At 44.6% G+C, this 20,053-nt stretch overlaps 2 protein-coding genes across 3 annotated transcripts in view; one reads left to right on the forward strand and one right to left on the reverse strand.

Annotated features, from left to right (window-relative positions):
- The window catches only part of Vps53 (VPS53 subunit of GARP complex), a 153,568-nt gene extending 139,236 nt beyond the window's left edge, over positions 1 to 14,332 (reverse strand). The window contains exons 1-3 of one of the 2 annotated variants that reach the window (XM_006977408.4): positions 14,069 to 14,332; positions 8,154 to 8,234; positions 310 to 359 (exon numbers count right to left, since the gene is read on the reverse strand). In XM_006977408.4, coding sequence (XP_006977470.1) covers positions 310 to 359; positions 8,154 to 8,234; positions 14,069 to 14,155 — 218 coding nt within the window. In that variant the 5' untranslated portion in view covers positions 14,156 to 14,332. The remainder of the gene's footprint in view (positions 1 to 309; positions 360 to 8,153; positions 8,235 to 14,068) is intronic. The other variant, XM_076542912.1, reaches the window with a different exon arrangement.
- Positions 14,333 to 14,504: 172 nt separating this feature from the next.
- The window catches only part of Tlcd3a (TLC domain containing 3A), a 29,873-nt gene continuing 24,324 nt past the window's right edge, over positions 14,505 to 20,053 (forward strand). Inside the window, exon 1 of the mRNA XM_042282415.2 lies at positions 14,505 to 14,642. The gene's annotated coding sequence lies outside the window, so the exon portion shown is untranslated. The remainder of the gene's footprint in view (positions 14,643 to 20,053) is intronic.

Genomic DNA, 20,053 nt, shown 5'->3' on the forward strand with positions numbered 1-20,053 from the left:
CTCGGACTCAGTGAGCCTCTTGTGTCTACTCTCCAGTGTGGATTAAAGGTGTGCACCACCACAGCCTGGGTGATAACCTTTTTTTTAAACAGAGTCTGTTCCAGTTCCCTTCATTTTGTATGGGCAGAACAAATGATCATTAGACCCCGGCCAAAGAACTAAGCTCCCTGCCATAGAGTTTACATAAAAACCCATGAGAAAGAATTATTTTTAAATTTGAGATTTTGGTGCTTTCATCAAAAAATGTGATTCAGAGATGACTAAATTAATATGCTTTTCACTAATTAACAGTCATATGGTGTTACTTACCTTATTTTCAGTCTAATTTTGCTCACGACATCATCTATGTTTGCCAGAGACTACAATGAAGAAAAAAAGAGTGTTGGCTGTTAGTTCACTTTCTGGAATTCTCTTTCACAGGGAAATGATGATATCTCAAGAAGTTTAATCTTGATACTACATTTAATTCTTTTAAAAATCATCTTATTTTAGAAATTGTTTTTAGTTTTGCATGTATGTGCACATGTGTGCATGTGTGGATGTATGTTTGCATATCCTGTGAGCACACAGATGTGCACAGGCCAGAGGCTGACATCAGCAGTTTCCTCCGTCCTCTCCACCTCATGTATTGAGGCAGGGTCTCTCACTAGAGCCAGAGCTCACCAGTTCACCTAGTCTTCCCCGCCAGCTTGCCCTGGAGAGCCCGTCTCCACCTTCGGGGTGCTGAGACTGCAGGCAAGCCACCACGCCCAGTCTACGTGGGTGCTCGGGATCCAAACCCAGTCCCCATGCTTTTCCCTCAGCAGTGAGTGCTGAGCCATCTTCCCAGATGAGAACTTTTGAGAACTAAGCAGTAGCTGACAGATGCACCCATTCTCTTCAAGTTTTCCTGGAACACGGCCACAGTGGTCAACTTCCGTGTCTACCTACGGTTGCTTGTGTTCCACAGTGGCAGAGTTGTGACAGGCACTGTGACAGTTGGGACAGGCACTGCAAGGCCGATAAAGCTTACAAGATTGTCTGGAGCTGTATGGGAAGTTTGCTAACACACAGTACATAAGGTGGTGGGCTTCATGTGGTGGTACACTCTTTCAGTTCCAGCATCAGGAGGCAGAGCCAGGTGGGTCAAGGCTGGCCAGCACTACAAAGTAAGACCCTGTTTCAAAAAGAGAAAAAAAAGAAACTCCAGCAAACAAAGGGGATGACTGAATACAGTTGTATGAAAATGTCTACTTCTTACTTACACAGCACTGCTGGGGAGAGCCGGAAACCAGCATGTGGACTGCACAACCCCACCGACGCGGTTCCAGACCAGGTAAAATTACTGCTCACCTTAGAAGCCAGGACAACGGCTCTCTGAAGAAACCAGTAACTGCAGAAAGCCAAGAGGCCCTCTAAGGACAGCGTGTTAGTCCTCAAGGACTAACTTGAGTAATGGCGCCCTTCAATTGGAAAAACTAACCAAGCTACTCAATATTTGTTTGCTAAAGCCAAGCATAATGGTACACACCTATAATCCCGGCACTCAGGAGTTTGAGGCCAGTCTACTTAGTGAGACCCTTTCTCAAAGGAAAAAAAAGAAAAAGAAAAATACAGTCTGGCATGGTGGCACACGCCTTTAATCTCAGCATTCAAAGCAGAGATAGGTGAATTCGAGGCCAGCCTGGTCTACAAAGTGAGTTCCAGGACAGCCAGGGTGGCAAGAGAACCCTGTCTCAAACAAACAAACAAATTACATACCTCTCTATAGTACATTACAATTCACTAGGCAAATAAAGTTACTTTTATGAATGTAGACGTGGTAGGAAAATGTCTGGGAAGACCATATATTGTAACATGCCAGTGGCTGGAATCTATAAAATCTGAATTAGTAGCTTGAGGAAAAGAATAATTTCAATGTTTCTTCTTTTTGCCTCTGAGTATTTGCCTACATTTTAATTCATCTATAATGACTGTCACAGAATAGTAACACATACGGACCTAGAGAAAATGTGGTGAGATGGTGCCCCCTGGTGGAAGATGGAAAGGATAGCAATTTTCTAATTCCCTTTTCCTCTTCCCTAACACAAACTTTTTCTCAGGAGGAACTAGGCTAATAAATTGCTTCTGGCTCTCTGCTGACAGAAGGAAGCCAGAAACCTTCCAGGACCAGAACTGAGATGCCACAGTAGCCTGTTCACATCTCTCCCTTTAAGCCAAGGTTTATTCTGAATTTTCAGAAATCTAAGAGTAGTCGGTCCGAGAGAAGGTGAAATTCAGACAAGAGAAGCTGCTTTAACGGGGAAGTCCACCTCCACTGGGATGAATGCAGTCCTACTCTGTTCGGTTAGCCCCTTCAAACTGGACTGGGTGTGATCTAGATCACCATCCATGCAGGAACACCCGATGAGTTGTCCAGGACCTCTGTCGCCACCAACTCCCGGGAGGGTGGCTCGGCAACTCTTCACCTCCCTTAGTTTCTAAAACAAGATGGTGTGACAGTTCCTGGCCTACTAACTCTGATGGAACCCACTCTTAAAACAACAATCATGATTACGTGTGTGTGTGTGTGTGTGTGTGTGTGTGTGTGTGTGTGTGTGTGTGTGTTACTGTTGTTTTGAGACAGGGACTCACTGTATAACCCTGGCTATCCTGGAATTCACTTTGTAGACCAGTCTAACCTTGAACTCACAGCGATCTGCTGCCTCTGCCTCCTGAGTGCTGGGATTAAAAATGTGCATATATTCTTTAAAATATTTTTATATTTTAATATATAATATTTATGTTATATTTAATTTTTTAATCACATCTTAATGTGATTAAATCACATTAAGATTTTTTAATCACATGATTTATAATTATATTTAAAGAATACATGTATTTTTAAAATATTTTTACATTATGTTTTTAAAATGCAGTTGCACATCTGTATAATTATTTTGGGTGATTCTTATAAAACAACGCTGTGGTTTAATCCTTCTTGTCTAAAGATTACCAAATTCAAGAAATGGCTATATATATTCTTTAAAATGTTTTTTTTTTTTTTGGTGGGCTGGGGGGGGGGGTGGAAAGATGGCTCGGCAGTTAAGTGCACTTGCTGTTCTTCCAGAGGACCTGAGTTCAGTTCCCGGCACCACACAGGCACCTTGTAATTGCCTGTAAACCTAGCTCAAGGGACTCTGACAACCTTTTCTAGCTCCCGTAAGCACCCGAGCACACACAGCATACACAGATACAGACACACATCTACACATAAATAAAAAATAAATTTTTTATTATGTTTCATTTGTGTGTGTGTGTGTGTGTGTGTGTGTGTGTGTGTGTGTGTACAAGTACCATGGCTTCAGGGCAAAGGACAGCTTGCGAGAGTCTGTTCTCTTCTGATATGTGGTCCTTAGACTTAGTGGCAGGTGCCTTTACCTGCCAAGCCTTCTCATTAGCCCATGTATATATATCCTCTCCCTCTCCCTCCCTCTCCTTCTCCTTCTCTCTCTCTCTCTCTCTCTCTCTCTCTCTCTCTCTCTCTCTCTCTCTCTCTCTCTCTCACACACACACACACACACACACACACACACACACACTGTCTCAAAAAAATGAACAACAAAAATTTAAATGTTAGTGTAACGGGACTGGAGACATGGCTCCGTGAGTAAGAGCACTTGCTGCTCTTTCAGAGAACCCAGAGTTGGTTCCCAGCATCCACATTGGTGGCTCCCACCATCTGTAGCTCTAGTTCCAGGGGATCCAACACCCTCTTCCAACACTGTCTTCTGGATTCTATGGGCACAGACACATGTGGTGTACTTACATGAAGGCATAACACTCATATACATAAAATAAAAAATAAATTTTTTTCAAATTAGTATTTGAGAAAACTACTCAGGAATTTGTCATCACACCTTTCTAAATCAGGGATACTACCAAAATTAATATGATTTATATACCTATATATAATTATGTATATAGCATATATAATTATAAATTATAAGATTGTTTTAATTACAAATATAAAAGTTATAAGGTATTTAAAATTGTTAAAACATATACATGACCAAAAATCTAGGCAGTAAGAGTGAGCAGTGAGGGGGCTGGAGAGATGGCTCAGCGGTTAAGAGCACTGACTACTCTTCCAGAGGACCCGGGTTTGATTCCTAGCAACCACATGGTGGCTCACAACCACTTACAATTAGATCTGGTGCCCTCTTCTGGCCTGCAAGGACACATGCAGACAGAATACTGTATACATAATAAATAAATAAACCTTAAAATTGAACTCCTGATCCTCTTTCCTCTAAGTGCTGGGATTACAAATGATACCATGCCCAGCTAAGTTCTTTTTTCTGCCCCCAAATTTCTTGATTATGCATATTTTCCCCCCCTTTCTTTTTTCCAGCATTAGAACTTGAACCTTGGGGCTGAAAAGATGACTCAGTGATTAAGAGCCTTCATTGCTCTTCCAGAGGTTCTGAGTTCAATTCCCAGCACCCATATAGCAGCTCACAATCATCTATAATGGGGTCTGATGCTCTCTTCTGGCATAAAGGCATAATGCAGATAGAGCTCTCACACATAAAATATACAAATAAATAAAATTTATAAAAAAGATCTTTAACGTCTAGCCTCACAAATATTAGACAAATACCCTACCACTGAGCTATATCTCCAGTTTATTTTTGGGTTTTTTTTTTTCCTCTTAAGCTAGGAGTCTTGCTAGGTTGCCCAGGCTGGTCATTAACTCCTAGACTCAAGCAATCCTCAAGTGCTAGGATTATACTGGTTTTCATAAATTCTATAGCATCTCCTCTCAAACCTCCAGTAATGTTACAAATGATCCTTTAATTCACTATAAGGAAGCTGAAAGTGTTTTCCAGATCATGGTTAGCACAGCTGGCTCCTCCAGCACCATGTAGGGACCTCTATTAAGTACAGAAAGCCAAGCTTCCCCCAGACTTGATGAAGGAGCCACACCTGAGGATTTGTGGCCCCGCTCCAGTTGCAGAATCTGCAGACATGCAAGCCACTCTAGAGATACACAGCCCCATCGACTCACTCACAATGCCACTAAACCTTCACATATAAACATCTTTGAAACGATCTAAATTTGAAATTATTTTTTGTAGGCTCATGGTATATACAGATGGGTTTTGCCCAAAAGTTAAAAGAATTGATAAGGCTGGGCAGTGGTGGCACACACCTTTAACCCCAGCACTGGGAGGCAGAGGCAGGTGAATCTCTTACGAGTTTGAGGCCAGCCTGGTCTACATAGTGAGATCCAGGACAGGTTCCAAAAGCTACATAGAAAAACCCTGTCTCTAAACAAAACAAAACAAAAACCCAAACAAACAAACAAAAAGAATGGATGTTAGGCCAATACTTTCTACTGCTTTTTCATGAAGATCCATGGGAATCTGGGCTGGTAGACGGCTGGCTAAGTATAACTCTAGGACCAGGAAAATAGAGTGTGCCCTGACCCTGTGTTCTGCACTTTCTGACTTACTGTAAGAAACGTCACTGCATGCTAACACATATATGAAAGCATGATCAGATAAGACACAGAACTGAATCTGGAGAAAACAAATGCTCCACTTTAAAAAGCATGTGTGTGCACACATGCATGTGTGCGTGTCTGTCTGTGTGTGTGTGTGTGTGTGTGTGTGTGTGTGTGTGTACAATTGTTTTAGAAAGAGGTGAAAACCTGGCAGCTTCCTATGTAGCTTTCTAACACTGATTTTTTGTTTGTTTAGTTGAATTGGCATTCTTTTTGTTGTTGTTGTTTTGAGACAGGGTCTGGCTGTCCTGGAACTTGCTATGTAGAGAAGACTGGCCTCAAATTCAGAGATCTTCCTGTCTTTGCCTCATGCATGCTGGGACTAAAGGTGTGTGCCACCACCTCCCGGCAAGTCAGCATTCTTGATAAGCAGAGAGAGGCTCTCTTAAGCTGGCTGTGACCAAGCCTCCATCACTAGCAAACCCCAGCTCCCCTTCACAGAAATGCTGAGCACGGAAGGCTCCTTACAAAACCTTCAAAAACAATCACACAGTGTAACATTTTTCAAAGTTTATTTTAAAAATCAATGTGTTTTTTAAAACTAGACTGTCAGACCAAAAAGAGAGAGAGAGAGAATTTGTTGTTAAAGTCAGGAAAAGACGGGACGACATTGGTGAGCTCAGTGGGAAGGTGTGTTAGGATAACAACAGTGATGGGAGGATGCACCGCACTTCTGAATCTCCACCTGCGTATTTCCACTCATGGCCGCAAGTGAGCTGCTCATGGCCTACACTGCTCACACCCTTCTCTGACTCTGTTTACCACGGACCTGTTCTTCCCCTTGCAACACGGAGAAGAGGTGCCAACACCTGCCAAGTGGAGCAGGCTACAACCAAAGTTTAACATCCTTAATGTATGTCTCATTCCTCAGGGAAGCCTCTGGATTCGACCTTGCTTGCACCACATCCAATACTGCATTTCAGCTGAGCACTCTGCATATTTACTTATTGCTTGGCTCATTATCCTCACCACCAAGGCCATCAACACAGTGGAGAATCCATCGCTGCTAAATGTTTAGAATGCTTAGTGCAATCAATACCAGATCAATGCTAAATCTTAACAGTATAATTGTGGTAGAAGTGAGGACTCATATATAACACAATAATTACTACTGACACAAACAAATCCATATTTCCTTTTAAATGTAAGTGCGATGAAGAATTATCAAGGCAGACTATAAGTTCTGAGATCATAAAAACTATCTCTGGTGGCTGACTGATTCTTCAAATCAATGTCTCTCCTCCAGCCTCACCAAATTAGGCAGAGTAGGCCCTTTTCTATTGAGGAAATGAATGGATGGATTTTATCTGCATAGGCCTCTACTTTCATCCCTTCAAGCACCAATGGGGGGCTCCATCTCAGGCTGTGATCTCTCCACCCAGCCTCTTCAAGGCTCTCGGCATTTCTCTGATGTTCTGCCGTATACTCATCACTTGTCCTCTGGCCTCCCACTTTTAGAGTGACCTTTTTCCTGTCTTCCTGTCTGTCTCTGTCTAGAACAACGTTTCACAAGATGTCATAGGCCTGGTCCCTGTGTCATTATGTCTTGGTGTAACAGAAACTGCCTCCAAGAGAACCTCCCTTTAGGCTCTTTCATAAGAGCCCTGTCCATGCCACCATGTTGGATGGCTACACATGTTCCCCGCAGCCATACTGGATCACTTCTTGTTGATTTCTTTCCTATCTTCCTTCTCACACTGCACTCCAGGAGACCAGGAGCTAGCCTGCTACCTTGATCGTTTCTCTCTAGTCTCTCACACAGTCCCACAGGTGACTGGGGAGTTGGACTGGCTGACTGAGCACTGGCCGAAAGCCCCTGGGTTTTATTTCCTAAGAAACCTATCGTCTTTAGACTGCATTCTTCCTTCCGTCTCCTCCCAGCATTCAGCAGTGTCTCTTCTGCTTGGACCACACACACTCAGTGGCAAGGCTGCATTCCCGTGTATGCCCAGGACAGTGACTGACAGCACACGACAGGTACTCAGTAAACACCTGCTTAGTGAACAAATGAAAACCCCGAAGCCGGGCATGGTGGCACACATCTGTCATCCCAGTGCCAATGAGGCAGAGGCAAAAAGGATTATGCTGGCTATACAGTGAAGATCATGCTGGGCCATATTGGACCCTGTGTAGAAAGAGAGAGAGAGAGAGAAGGGGGACGCAGGGAGGGTGGGAAGGTGGGAGGGTGGGCCAAAGTCTACCTGGCCTTCCCTCAATTTTCCGGCTTCTAACTCTGAATTACTGTAAGAAAACCCCATCTAGGCAAACCACACAACAGGAGGACATACACAAAATGTCTACAACCTTACATTCTTATGCTGCGTGTAAGCTGGGGTTTCCTCCCGCCTGCCTCCCTCCCACTTCCCCCTCCCATGTTGTAAGACCTCAACTCACACACAAAGTTCGGCGAGCTGAGAGGGAGACTCTCACAAACTAAAGGGACAAAAGTTCTAACACTGTGCTCTGCAAACAAAGAACTCCTCGCTGGCTCCACTGGCCACCCGACCCAGCTCGTTACAGTGGAATGTGATTTGAACTTAATGTCATTTGTTTATCACAGCAATCACAACACACAGGGTAAGCTGGAAGCCACTGGGAAGAAGGAAACCTAAAGCTGTATACTTACTTGCTCTGTTGGGAACAGAGTGTTGATATACTCAACGGCATTGAAGTCAGCTTGATCGAGAGGATCCTGGCTTGGAAATACCTACATAAAAACAGGGGTAATTGATTAAAGCATTGCGTTGGATACCACGGATATACACAGGTCTGTTTTGGCTTTCTTGGTTTTGGTTCCATTTAGAAGGAACAGGACCAGTGGGATGACTCAGGGGCCAAGGTACTTGTCCTGCAAGCCTAGCAACCTGAGTTGGATCCCCAGAATCCACTTCACAAAGTTCTCCTCTGACCTCCACAGACATGCTGTGACATGTGCACCCACACATCACATCACATCACGTATACACACAGAATAATACTAAAACAAGGGAATAAAATTATAATAGGGGGCCAGGCGGTGGTGGTACACGCCTTTAATCCCAGCACTCGGGAGGCAGAGCCAGGTGGCTCTCTGTGAGTTCGAGACCAGCCTGGACTACCAAGTGAGTTCCAGGAAAAAGGCACAAAGCTACACAGAGAAACCCTGTCTCAGAAAAAAAAAAAAAAAAAAAATTATAATAGGGGATTCAAAATTCAATCTATTAGACAGTAGGTTCTTGAAGACAAAACAAAAACAGAAAAATTCCAACTTTTTCATTCTCTCTCTCTCTTGTGGTGGTATTGTGTTCCCCAAAATATCGTGTACCTTAATAAACTTATCTGGGGTCAGAGAACAGAAAAGCCACTAGTTAGGCAGTGATAGCACACGCCTTTAATCCTAGCATTCCAGAGATAGAAATCCCTCTGGATCTCTGTGAGTTCAAGGCCACATTGGAAACAGCCAAGCATGGTGACACATGCCTTTAATCCCAGAGAGCCAGACTTTAATCCCAGAGAGTGGTGGTAGAAAGCAGAAAGATATATAAGGCGTGAGGACCAGAAACTAGCAGCATTTGGCTGGTTAAGCATGTGGCTGGTTAAGCTTCAGGCTTTCGAGCAGCAGTTCAGCTGAGACCCATTCCGGATGAGGACTCAGAGGCCTCCAGTCTGAGGAGACAAGACCAGCTGAGGATCCAGCGAGGTGAGATAGCTGTGGCTTGTTCTGTCTCTCTGACCTTCCAGTATTCACCCCAATAACTGGCCTCAGGTTTGATTTTATCAATAAGAACTTTTAAGATTCTTGCTATACTCTCTCTCTCTTTTTTTTCCGAGACAGGATTTCTCTGTGTAGTTTTGGTGCCTGTCCTGGATCTCGATCTGTAGACCAGGCTGGCCTTGAACTGACAGAAATCCGCCTGGCTCTGCCTTCTGAGTGCCGGAATTAAAGGCGTGTGCTACCACTTTTTCACTCTATAAGGCTTCACATATAATGGATCCTCAAGAAAATGTGGACACAGGAATGGAGGAGACAAGAGCGGAAAGCCACGAGAAGACAGAGGCCAAGGAGCACCAAGCAGCGCCGGCAGCCAGCAGAAGCAAGGAGGGCCAACACACGAGTCTTCCTGAGTCTTCAGAGCAAGTGTGGGCCTGCAGACGCCATTTTCTGGTGGTGTTTGTTGTTTTGGTTTTTGAGAGATGATCTTACTATGTAGCTCAGGCTACCCTGCAACTCATTAAATGGCCCAGGATGGCCTTGAACTGGTCCTCCTGCCTTAGCCTCCCAAGTAATTGGATTATAGAGGTATGCCAGAATGCCTGGCTCCTGCTAATATTTTTGATTCAAGATTTTAGACTTCTAGCCAGGTGGTGGCACATGCCTTTAATCCCAGCACTTGGGAGGCAGAGCCAGGCAGATTGCAGTGAGTTCGAGGCCAGCCTGGTCTACAGAGCAAGATCCAGGACAGGCACCAAAACTACACAAGAGAAACCCTGTCTTGAAAAACCAAAAAAAAAAAAAAAGTCACAACTTGAAAAATAGGTAAGAGGATGGGTTATAAAAGGCTGGGACATGGTGTCTACCTGGGAGATGGTGTGTGTGCATACATGTACCAGAGTGACTATGGAGGATCGGGAACTCAAGGTCAATTTCAGCTGCACAGTGAGTGAAGGCCTACACAAGACTTTCCAACTCAGGTGTGTGGAGGCAGAGACCGACAGGATTAGACTCAGCAGGTAAAATCATTTCCACCGAGTTTGAAGGCCTGACTTCAGTCCCTAGGTCCCACATGTTGCAGAAGAGAACTGACTTGACTCTTGTAAGTTATCCTCTGACTCTGTGGTGCCCATGTATACATGTACATACATACATACATACATACACAGAGAGAGAGAGAGAGAGAGAGAGAGAGAGAGAGAGAGAGAGAGAGGTAATAATTAAAACAACAACAAAACAAAACAAAAACCAGAAAAAACAGTGATCCCCTGGGTACTGAATTTTATCAGCTCAAGACATATATAACTCTGTAAAGCAATCTTCAGAGGAGCAGCTTCCTATGAAATTTAAGGTTAAAGAATCATGGCCAGGTGGTGGTGGTGGCAGCTGCATATGCCTGTGAGTTTGAGGCCGGCCTGGTCTACACAGTGAGTTCCAGTGCAGCCAGTGTTAATATTCTGATCCTGCCCCTCAGGACCACCCTGTATCCTGACGTGAAAGTCTCTTTTTAAGGAAAAACTCGGTCTCTCTCTCTCTCTCTTTCTCTCTCTCTCTCTCTCTCTCTCTCTCTCTCTCTCTCTCTCTCTCTTCCTCTTTTCATCTCTCTGCCTCTTTATCTCTTATTATAATAAACTCTCCACGTGGATGCATTGTCTGGGTTGTGTATCACTGGCCACCGCCATGCCCTGCGTGGTGTGCATCTGCCCAGCCCACGGCTACATCTTCTCAGCGTGTTTCCCTGCATGTGTGGGATACCCTTGGGGGTCCCCCTGCATAATAAAAAATCATAACAGCAAGGGGTGCATGGAGAAACGCTGTCTCAAAAAAGCAAAACAAAAAAGGAATCAGAGAGATGGCCCAGAGTTAAGAGCACTTGCTGCTCTTGCAGAGGACTTGGGTTCAGTTCTAAAACTCATACAGAAGCTCCTCGAAACTGCCTCTAATTCCTATTCCAGGGAATCTTCTGGCCTTCAAGGGCTCCCAAATGTATGTGGCATACATAAACTCACTCAGACTCACACATAAACACAAAATAGTAAATCATACATAAACTCACTCAGACTCACAAACACAAAATAGTAAATCATACATAAACTCACTCAGACACACACATAAACACAAAATAGCAAATAAGTAATTTTTTGACTTAAGAATAAAAATGAATGAATCAAAAAGTCTTCTAAGAGAGGCAGAAGACAGTTATTAGGAGAGTTTATGGCTTCCATGATATAAACGGCAGGTGGAGGCAAAGTCAGTGAGAGATGAAGCTTAGCATTTTATTTAAAAGCTGAGCATTTTCACTTTTGTACTGTCCACCTATGGTGGGAATACACCACACATACATGTGATTATACAATTAATTAAATGCCCTCGGCAGAGGGAGTGCTGGGAACAGGGCCTGCCATTGTGATTGGGTATGAGGAAGTTAGTGAATTATCCACTTCCTCTGACTGCTCCCAGTTCCTTCATTCCTCTCCTCCTGCTCCTGGACATTAAGAGATTTCATCCCAGGCATTAAGAGATTTCACACAACACAGCCCTTGACTTAAGCTACTCATCCGGTGACACCTATAAAGAGAATGCCTGGCCCCAGCGTTGGCAGAGAAAACACTAGAGTTATCAGAAGACCTTTAGATGCTGAACTTCATAGCTTTAAAGAATTTCAAGAGGAACATGGCTGTAGTGGTACTCACTTTATGCACTCCCTCTGGAACTTACCTCCAGGTAAAATGTGATTCTGTTATATCAACCCTTAACTTGATACTCTTTACAATAATGCTATTGTACAAGTACTTGCAGGATTTTTAGGATCTGGAACTATTAAAGAAAAAAATCTAAATTCATCTTGACATCAAGTGTCTGGTGACTAAACCTTGAAAACTCGAGAATAGAAACTGTGGCGGGGCGGTGGTGGCACACGCCTTTAAGCCCAACACTCAGGAGGCAGAGGCTGGCAGATCTCTGAGTTCTGAGTTCGAGGCCAGCCTGGTCTATAGAGTGAGTTCCAGGACATCTAGGGCTACACAGAAACCCTGTCTTGAAAAAAATAAAACTAAAGAAAATGTATTATAACATGTGATAATAACAACAATGTGACATTCTGATATTTCCAATTCAAACAGTAACTGACTGTATTGTTTCTTCCATCAGAGTCCACCTGTTCTGGCTGAAGGAAACAGATGCTGAAGGAGCATGGCCCCAGCACTTCAAGTTTTACCCAATGGGATATCAGCCTTGGGATGTAACAAATGTGGTTTACAGGAGCAAAGCTAACATTCCCCCAAAACACACACAGAAAATCTATAAGTGGGAAAATATAAGCACTGTATTTAGTACAGTGGCAGACCCATGGCTAATTATTAATGGTCAAGCTGGGTCTACCACGTTCCAGGACAGCCAGTGCTGCACGGAAAAGCTCTGTCTCAAAAACGCAAACAAAAAGTATTAATTGTCCACATATACTAATTAGTAATAGTAGAATTAATGTTGTTGTGCAAACTTCCCCACAGTCATTAAGTGAGGCATACTCTTCCTTTTCTTTCTTTTGCACTTGTACTGGGGATTGAACCTAGATCCTCAGGCACATGAGACAAGTGCTTTAGCACTGAGCCATATCCCTAGCTCCTAATGTGCTTTTTCTTACATCACAGCCCCATGTTAAAGGAAGATCTTTTCCCCTTTATTAAGAACAAAACCTATATGGGACTTAAACAATTACTTCTAATACCTTTACCATAAATTTTAATATATTGGGCAAGGGGATTTAGTCAAGAGAACTTCTTGTCGGGAATCGAGGACTCTTAGGAATATTCACCAACATAACCCAAATAGCAGGAATTCTCAACCTTTTAACATTTTTACTGTATTTATGTGTGTGGGACCTATGTGTGTGTTGGGGAGGGGACGACGACGACGACACACATGTATGTGTACAGGTCAGGAGTAGTTCTCTCCCTCTACTTTGAGGGTTCTCGGGCCACCAGGCTTGGTGGCAAAGTGCCTTTACCCACTGAACCATCTCGCTGGCCCTCAACCTTTTAATTATGGTAAAGGTCTGTCTTAGTTTGCTTTCCATCGCTGTGATAACACGCCATGACCAAAAGTAACTTGGGAAGAAAAGAGTTGATTTGGCTTACAAGTGCATCATCAGGTAGGAACTGGCACAGAAACCATAAGGAACACTGCTTACTGGCTTGCTTTCCATGGCTCGCTCAGCTTGCTTTTCTATACAACCCAGGCCCAGCTGCCCAGGGGTGGTACCTCACTCGCACAGTGGGCGGGGCCCTTCTACATCATCAACCAAGAAAATGCCCTATTGACTTGCCCATGGGCCAATCCGATGGAAACAAATCCTCAACTGAGGCTTCCTCTTCCCAGGTAACTCCAGCTTGTGCCAAATTCTCGTTCCTCCCTCTCCGCCTCCCTCACCAGCCTAAGAGCCATTTTCCCAGTATGACAGCCCCCGCCCCCAATGACAACACTTGTTTCCGGAATGAAAGTCTCCCGCTGCCAATTCCAAGGGCTTAACTTGAGAAACGGGAGCAGCAGCACTAGTTTGGAAAATGAATGAGGTCTCACAATCTCCCATCATCTGAATTATCCAGTCACGGGGTTTCTCCTAGGTTCATCCTGTCAAAAAGCACAGCATCTGGGCCCAAACCCAGCAGGGCGTGACAACCTGAGCCTAGAGAGGACACCCGAGCCCAGAGCTCGGTCCATGAGCTGAGAAACCCATTCCCACCTCCACCAAAATCCAGACCCCTCTGCGCACCAGGCCGCCACCCTTCCAGCCTAGGCGGGTGGGTTCCGCCCGGACCCGGAGCTCCCTCCTGAGGGGGTGGAGCGCTCACCTGCTCGATAGCTAGTTGCACCTCAGGCGTGAGCTGCAGCACGGCCTCCAGCTCCTCTACGAACTCCAGTTCCTCCTCCTCCATCATCCTGCCGCTCAGCCCCAACGCCCCGCTCCAACCCTGCTCCTGCGCGGTCACCAGGACCCCAGAACTGCAACCCACCAGGTTCAGCGCTCGAGAAAGCCGCTATTCTTACAGCTAGCCCGGCACTTCCGGAGAGCCGGGCACTTCCGGGAACCGGGGGACTCTGGGATAGCGGAGGACTGACCTCTGGAGGCATGGCTGTCAAGTCCCAGGATTATCATCAGACAAGCCTTAACCACAGGTTCCCTGGTGGCCCGCCCGCGGCCAATCCTTAAACTGATGGAGGCCCTCTCCACCTCGCCCATGGTGCGTCCCCCCACCGGCGCCTATGTGTCGCGGGAGCGCCCCAGAAAGCGGCAGCCCCGGCAGTGTCGCGACGGATGGGCAGCAAGCCCCGGGGGCTGCGAAGCTCGCGTGCCACCGCTCGTTGGGCCCCCTTGGTAAGGGCTATGTGTCCCCCCTGCCATCGGGAGTGAAATGGCCCCAGCTGGTAAGTGGCAGTGTTGCCAAGGACATTTGAAGGTTGGGAGAGCGCCTGTTCCTTAGATAAGGATCCACTGGGCAGAGTTGTCTGAAGCCTCCTTGCTAGGCTGGGGGTTGGGGGAACGAAGCAACCCAACGTTGGGAAGTGTTTTTTGAGACCTAATAATATCCGGGCTGTACATCCATCCGTGTTTACACTCTTGATGAGCCTATGATCTTGAACAAAGGACTCTGATCTGCCCTGCTTACGCTACATTAGATGGGGTGAGCATTAAATATTGGAAGTATTATGCAAATTTAAGCTGGTAGTACAGGAAATGTTAGGATGTCTAGCCTCGTACATCACAAAGAGAGGAGCCAGATCACCCTGTGGAACCACTTTTCCAGTATGACCTGGAACAATGAGGGAGTTGCAGCCAAGGGAAGGTTGCCTTACCAGTTCAACATTGTGAAACCCTGGACGGAGGAGCTCTGGCCCTGCTGAACTTATATTATTTTTTGAAGTTGCTCCAATAATATATATAATAATATATATATATATAATTTGCTCTATTTCTTTTAAAAAAAACATTGCAGTGTTGGGGATGGAACTTTATTGTTGTTTTAGTTTGCAAAAAAAGAAATTGTATGAGCAATATAATTTTTAGCAACAAAGAAATGCATAGAAGTATAAATTGCAGGAGGAGAGTGGGGGATCAGCAAGATGGCTCAGCCGGAAGAACACTTGAGCCCAAGCCCCATGCCTGAATTCATTCCAGAACCCACATGGTGGAAAGAGAGCCCTGACTCTCACAAGTTGTCCTCCACACATTTGCACATACATATATATTACTGACTCATAAAATTATGGTTGTTATAATTATTTAATGACATGGGAATGTACACACACTGTATTTCAGAAAGTAGAATATATATATATATATATATATATATATATATATATATATGAAAGCAATATTGGCTGGGTGTAATGGCACTAGCCTATAATCTCAGCACTTGGAAGACTGCAGCTGGAGGACAAGGGGTTAAGGCTGGCTTCAGCCACATAGTGAGTTTGAGGCCAGCCTGGGCTACATGAGACCCCGTCGCAACCAAAAGTCAATGACAAGGAAATATTTTTTTCTGCATTTTTCCCATATGTCTGCAATAAACATACAGTATTATCAGAAATTGTAGGTGCCAGCTTTTATTATTAGAAATATAGGTGCCAGCTGGATGTAGTAGCACATGCCTGTAGATACCAGTACTCTGGAAACAGGTAGAAAGATGGAGAGTTTGAGGCCAGAAGAACTATGTGGTGAAACTGTCTCAAAAACCAGCAGTTAAAAGTGCTTTCTGTTCTTCTAGAGGATCCAGGATCCAAGTTCAGTTCCTAGTACCTTCATTGAGCAGCTCACAACCACATATAACTCCAGCTCCAAAGCATAAAACATCCTCTTCTGGCCTCCAAGAGCTCCCACAAACACAAGGCAGACATACACACGTATACATAATTAAAAAATAAAGGGGCTAGGTCTGAACTGGTTGGGGGTATCAGAACATGCTTTTAATCCCAGCACTTGGGAGGCAGAGACAGGAGCATCTCTGTGAGTTCAAGGCCAGCCTGGTCTACAGAGTGAGTTCCAGGACAGCCAGGGCTACACAGTGAAACCCTATCTTCAAAAAAGTAAAAATAAAATAAAGGGGTTAAAGAGATGGCTCAGCAGTTAGGAACATTGGCTGCTCTCCCAGAGGGGCTGAATTCAAGTCCCAGTACCCACATGGCAGCTCACAGTGGTCTGTAACTCCAGTTCCAAGGGATCCAGCACCCTTTTATGGCTTCCTTGGACACCAAGCATGCACATGGTATACAGATGTACATGCAGGCAAAACACCCATACACGTAAAATTAAGAAATTTTAAAAAATAAGATAAAACAAAAAGAGATGAAAGGAGATACAAGGGAGTAGAACGAGAAAGGAAACCATGTGTACCATTCCTAAAGGAAAATAGTTTTATCTATTGTTTTACTTTTCTATTGTAAATTATTTCTCATTTGCATATAGTAAAATCAGCCCTTTTCAGTTTCCAATGCCATGAGCTTTGATAAATGCATATAGTCATGTAAGCACACCACAATCCAGTTAGGACATTGCCATAATCCCCCCACTTTTCTTCACATCCACTCTATTATCTGGAAACCACTGGCCTGAGTTTTAGTCTTAGAGTTCTGACTTTTCCAGAACGTCATATAAATTCCACATAAATGGAATCATACCGCATGTCACCTTTTGAGTCTTTCTCCTCTCACTTAGCATGATGGATTTGTGATTCATCCATTTCATTACTCATATCATCAGTTTGTTTCTTGCTGTGCAGTACTCCGTTGATTTGTTTATCTACTCACTGACTGGAAAACATCTGAGTTGTTTTCGGTCTGAGGAGTTGTGAATAAAAGTGCTATAAACATTCCTGTCTACATTTTTGTGTAAATTTTCTGTTCACTGAGGTGTATACCCAGACGTAAGATTGCTAAGTGGGCCAGATGGTGGTGGCGCACTCCTTTAATCCCAGCACTCCAGAGGCAGACGCAGGTGGATCTCTGTGAGTTCAAGTCCAGCCTGGTCTACAAAGCGAGTTCTAAGATAGCTCCAAAGCTACACAGAGAAACCCTGTCTCGGGGGGGAAAAAAAAGATTACTAAGTGGTATGATCCGTGTTTATAATTATAAGCAAGAGTACTATGTTCACATTATTACTGACAATGTTTAAGAGTTTCGGATACTCAGAGTCTCTTTTTAATGATGATAATAGCTAATGTTTCCTAATGCTTACTATATGTCATGCACATACCAAGCACACTACATACCTTGACTCTTAATCCACAGCAATTCTGAAGTTTGTAATTACCATAATCCCAATTTAACAGTTGAGGGAGTGGAGAGCTGGTTCAAACAAACAAAACCACCTCAATCCTATGGCTAAGTGTTTCTCTCACTCATTCAATATCCATATTCAACACCTGTTCTTCCGGGTGACAGGCAGCTAGGCTGGGTGCTGAGTTCAGCAAAGAACCAGATACACCAAATGCCTGCCACCACAGGAGATAGTGTTCATACAAATGAATATGTAATTGTGATAGGTCCAAAGCCAGACAAGGACAGTGCACCCTGGGAGATGTGCTAAGAGATCGTGGGTGTGGACGCCGCTGGGGAAGCTTTCTCTTCGGAAGTGATCTTTAAGCTGTAGCAATGTGGAAGGGATGACAAACCGAAGTAACAGCATGTGCAGAGCCAGGAGGAAGAGAGGGCCTGGCTAGGACGTGGGGTTTCGAAAGTCAAGGGCAGAGTGGTACAAGCAAAGGCTAGAGAACTGGCTGGAGCCGGATGCTTTGGTGTCGAGAGTTGTCATAAGGAAAAGGATAGCCTTTGAAGGAAGGACCAGAGGCAGAGGAGTGGTGACGCCAGGTTCACTGCTGTCACCTGCAGCCGCTCCCTGTTGTCCTTCCTCTGTTAGGGAGCTGCCTGGATTGTCACAGGGAATCTAGAAGCATGTCCAGTCCAGATTCACACTGTCTGGTTCTTGCTGCTTGTCCTTTGTACCTGTTGTCAGTGGTCGCTGTCGGCTACCGCTTGAAACCGTTCTTCCTTCTGAAGCCCCCAACTCCAGTATTAATAATAATATTCAGTGCGAGCTCAGCTTAGGGGAGTTGTACAGTACACAAAAACTGTAGGCTGCTTAAAAGAGTCCAGGTAGACACTAGTTTAAAAACTGCATTGTGACTGGCTTGATGGCCCAGCGGGAAAGACACTTGCCACTGCGCCTAATGACCTGAGTCCCTGACACCCACAGAGTAAAAGGAGAAAACCAAATGCCACAACTTTCCTCCACCTCACTCTTACATTTCTTCAGAGACACACTGCACACAGTTCCCCGATGGCCTGCTAATTCACTGGGTAGGGGCTCGGCATGCAATTCAGGGGGCTCAAGTTGCTATCTTCTCACCTACATGCGTGCTCACACATGCGTGCTTGTGCTCGTGTGTACACACACACACACACATATACATACAATAAATAAATGTAACAAGAAACTTGTTTTAAAAATGCATTAGGATAAGCAATGACAGGTCAAGCTGTTTATAATAAGCAAAGAGAAAAATGCCTTTGGCTGGAGAAAAACAGATGATACGACTTTAATATAAATATGGTGTGGAAGTTTATAGATAAGTGAGATTTGTATATGAAAATGAGCTTGTGATAGTCTCACAAATGAACTGGGCTTTTAAAAGCCATTTCCTGATATTCTGTGGCATGGGGTACAGGTGATACAAGGTATTATAGAGAACTTACTTAATATTGTGAAATCCCACACATAAGGCATGCATCCAGTCTCTAATGCCTGGAAGTAAAGGAGCTGGGGATGTAGCTCAGCCAGTGCACGAAGCCCTGGGTTTGATTCCTAGCACAGCATACCCAGGGTGTGCTGATCCATGACTGCAATCCCAGCATTTGGGAGCTGGAAGCAGGAGGATTAGAAGTTAAAGGTCACCCTCAGCTATATATTGAATTTGAAGTCGGTCTAGGATCCATAAGACAATCAATAAATGAAGCAAAACTAAATCTTGAGGAACATGCCCTTTGACAGGTGACTGGAAGTTAGGTGTGGTGGCACACACCTGTAACCTCCATCAGTACTTGGGAGGTTCAGGAAGGATGATGGCAATTTGAGCTTCATCCTATTTCAAAAGAAACAGATAAATAGAAGGAGTGGTCTAGCAGGCTGTGAGAGAACTGTGCGTGGTCCATCTCTGAGGAAATGTAAGAGTGGGGTAGAAAGATAACAGAAACCCCTAAAAAGGGATCTCCATAATGTTTCTTGCTGTGCCAATAGAAAGTGGTGTTAAGGATATAGGAAGTGATTTGGACAGTCTTTGCTAGTGAGATCTGGTAAGCTGAGTTTAACCCTTTTCTGTCAATTTAGTGTTTCTAACTCTTTTTTTTTGGTTTTTCAAGATGGTTTCTCTGTGTAGCTTTGCGCCTTTCCTGGAACTCATTCTGTAGCCCAGGCTGGCCTTGAACTCACACAGATCCGCTTGCCTCTGCCTACCGAGTGCTGGGATTAAAGGTATGCGCCATCACCGCCCTGTTTCTAATGCTTACTGTGCAGACGGTGTTCCTTTTATAAGATCAAGACAGGGTCTTGGGCTGGGGAGATGGCTCAGTGAGTAAGGGTACTTGGTGTGCAAGCCTGAGGATCTGAGGTCAGATCCCCAGCCCCCATGGGAAAAGATGGGCATGGCTGTCATGCCAGTAACAACATGGTGGGGTGGGGCAGGCGGATTGAGGCTTGATGGCAAGCCAGTCTAGATGCCAAGCTTCGTTTCAGTGAGAAACCCCTTCTCCAGGTAAGAAGGCAGAAAGTGATAGAGCAGGCCCCC

The sequence above is a fragment of the Peromyscus maniculatus genome, chromosome 8, assembly GCF_049852395.1.
Source record: "Peromyscus maniculatus bairdii isolate BWxNUB_F1_BW_parent chromosome 8, HU_Pman_BW_mat_3.1, whole genome shotgun sequence".
NCBI classification, from domain to species: Eukaryota; Metazoa; Chordata; class Mammalia; order Rodentia; family Cricetidae; genus Peromyscus; species Peromyscus maniculatus.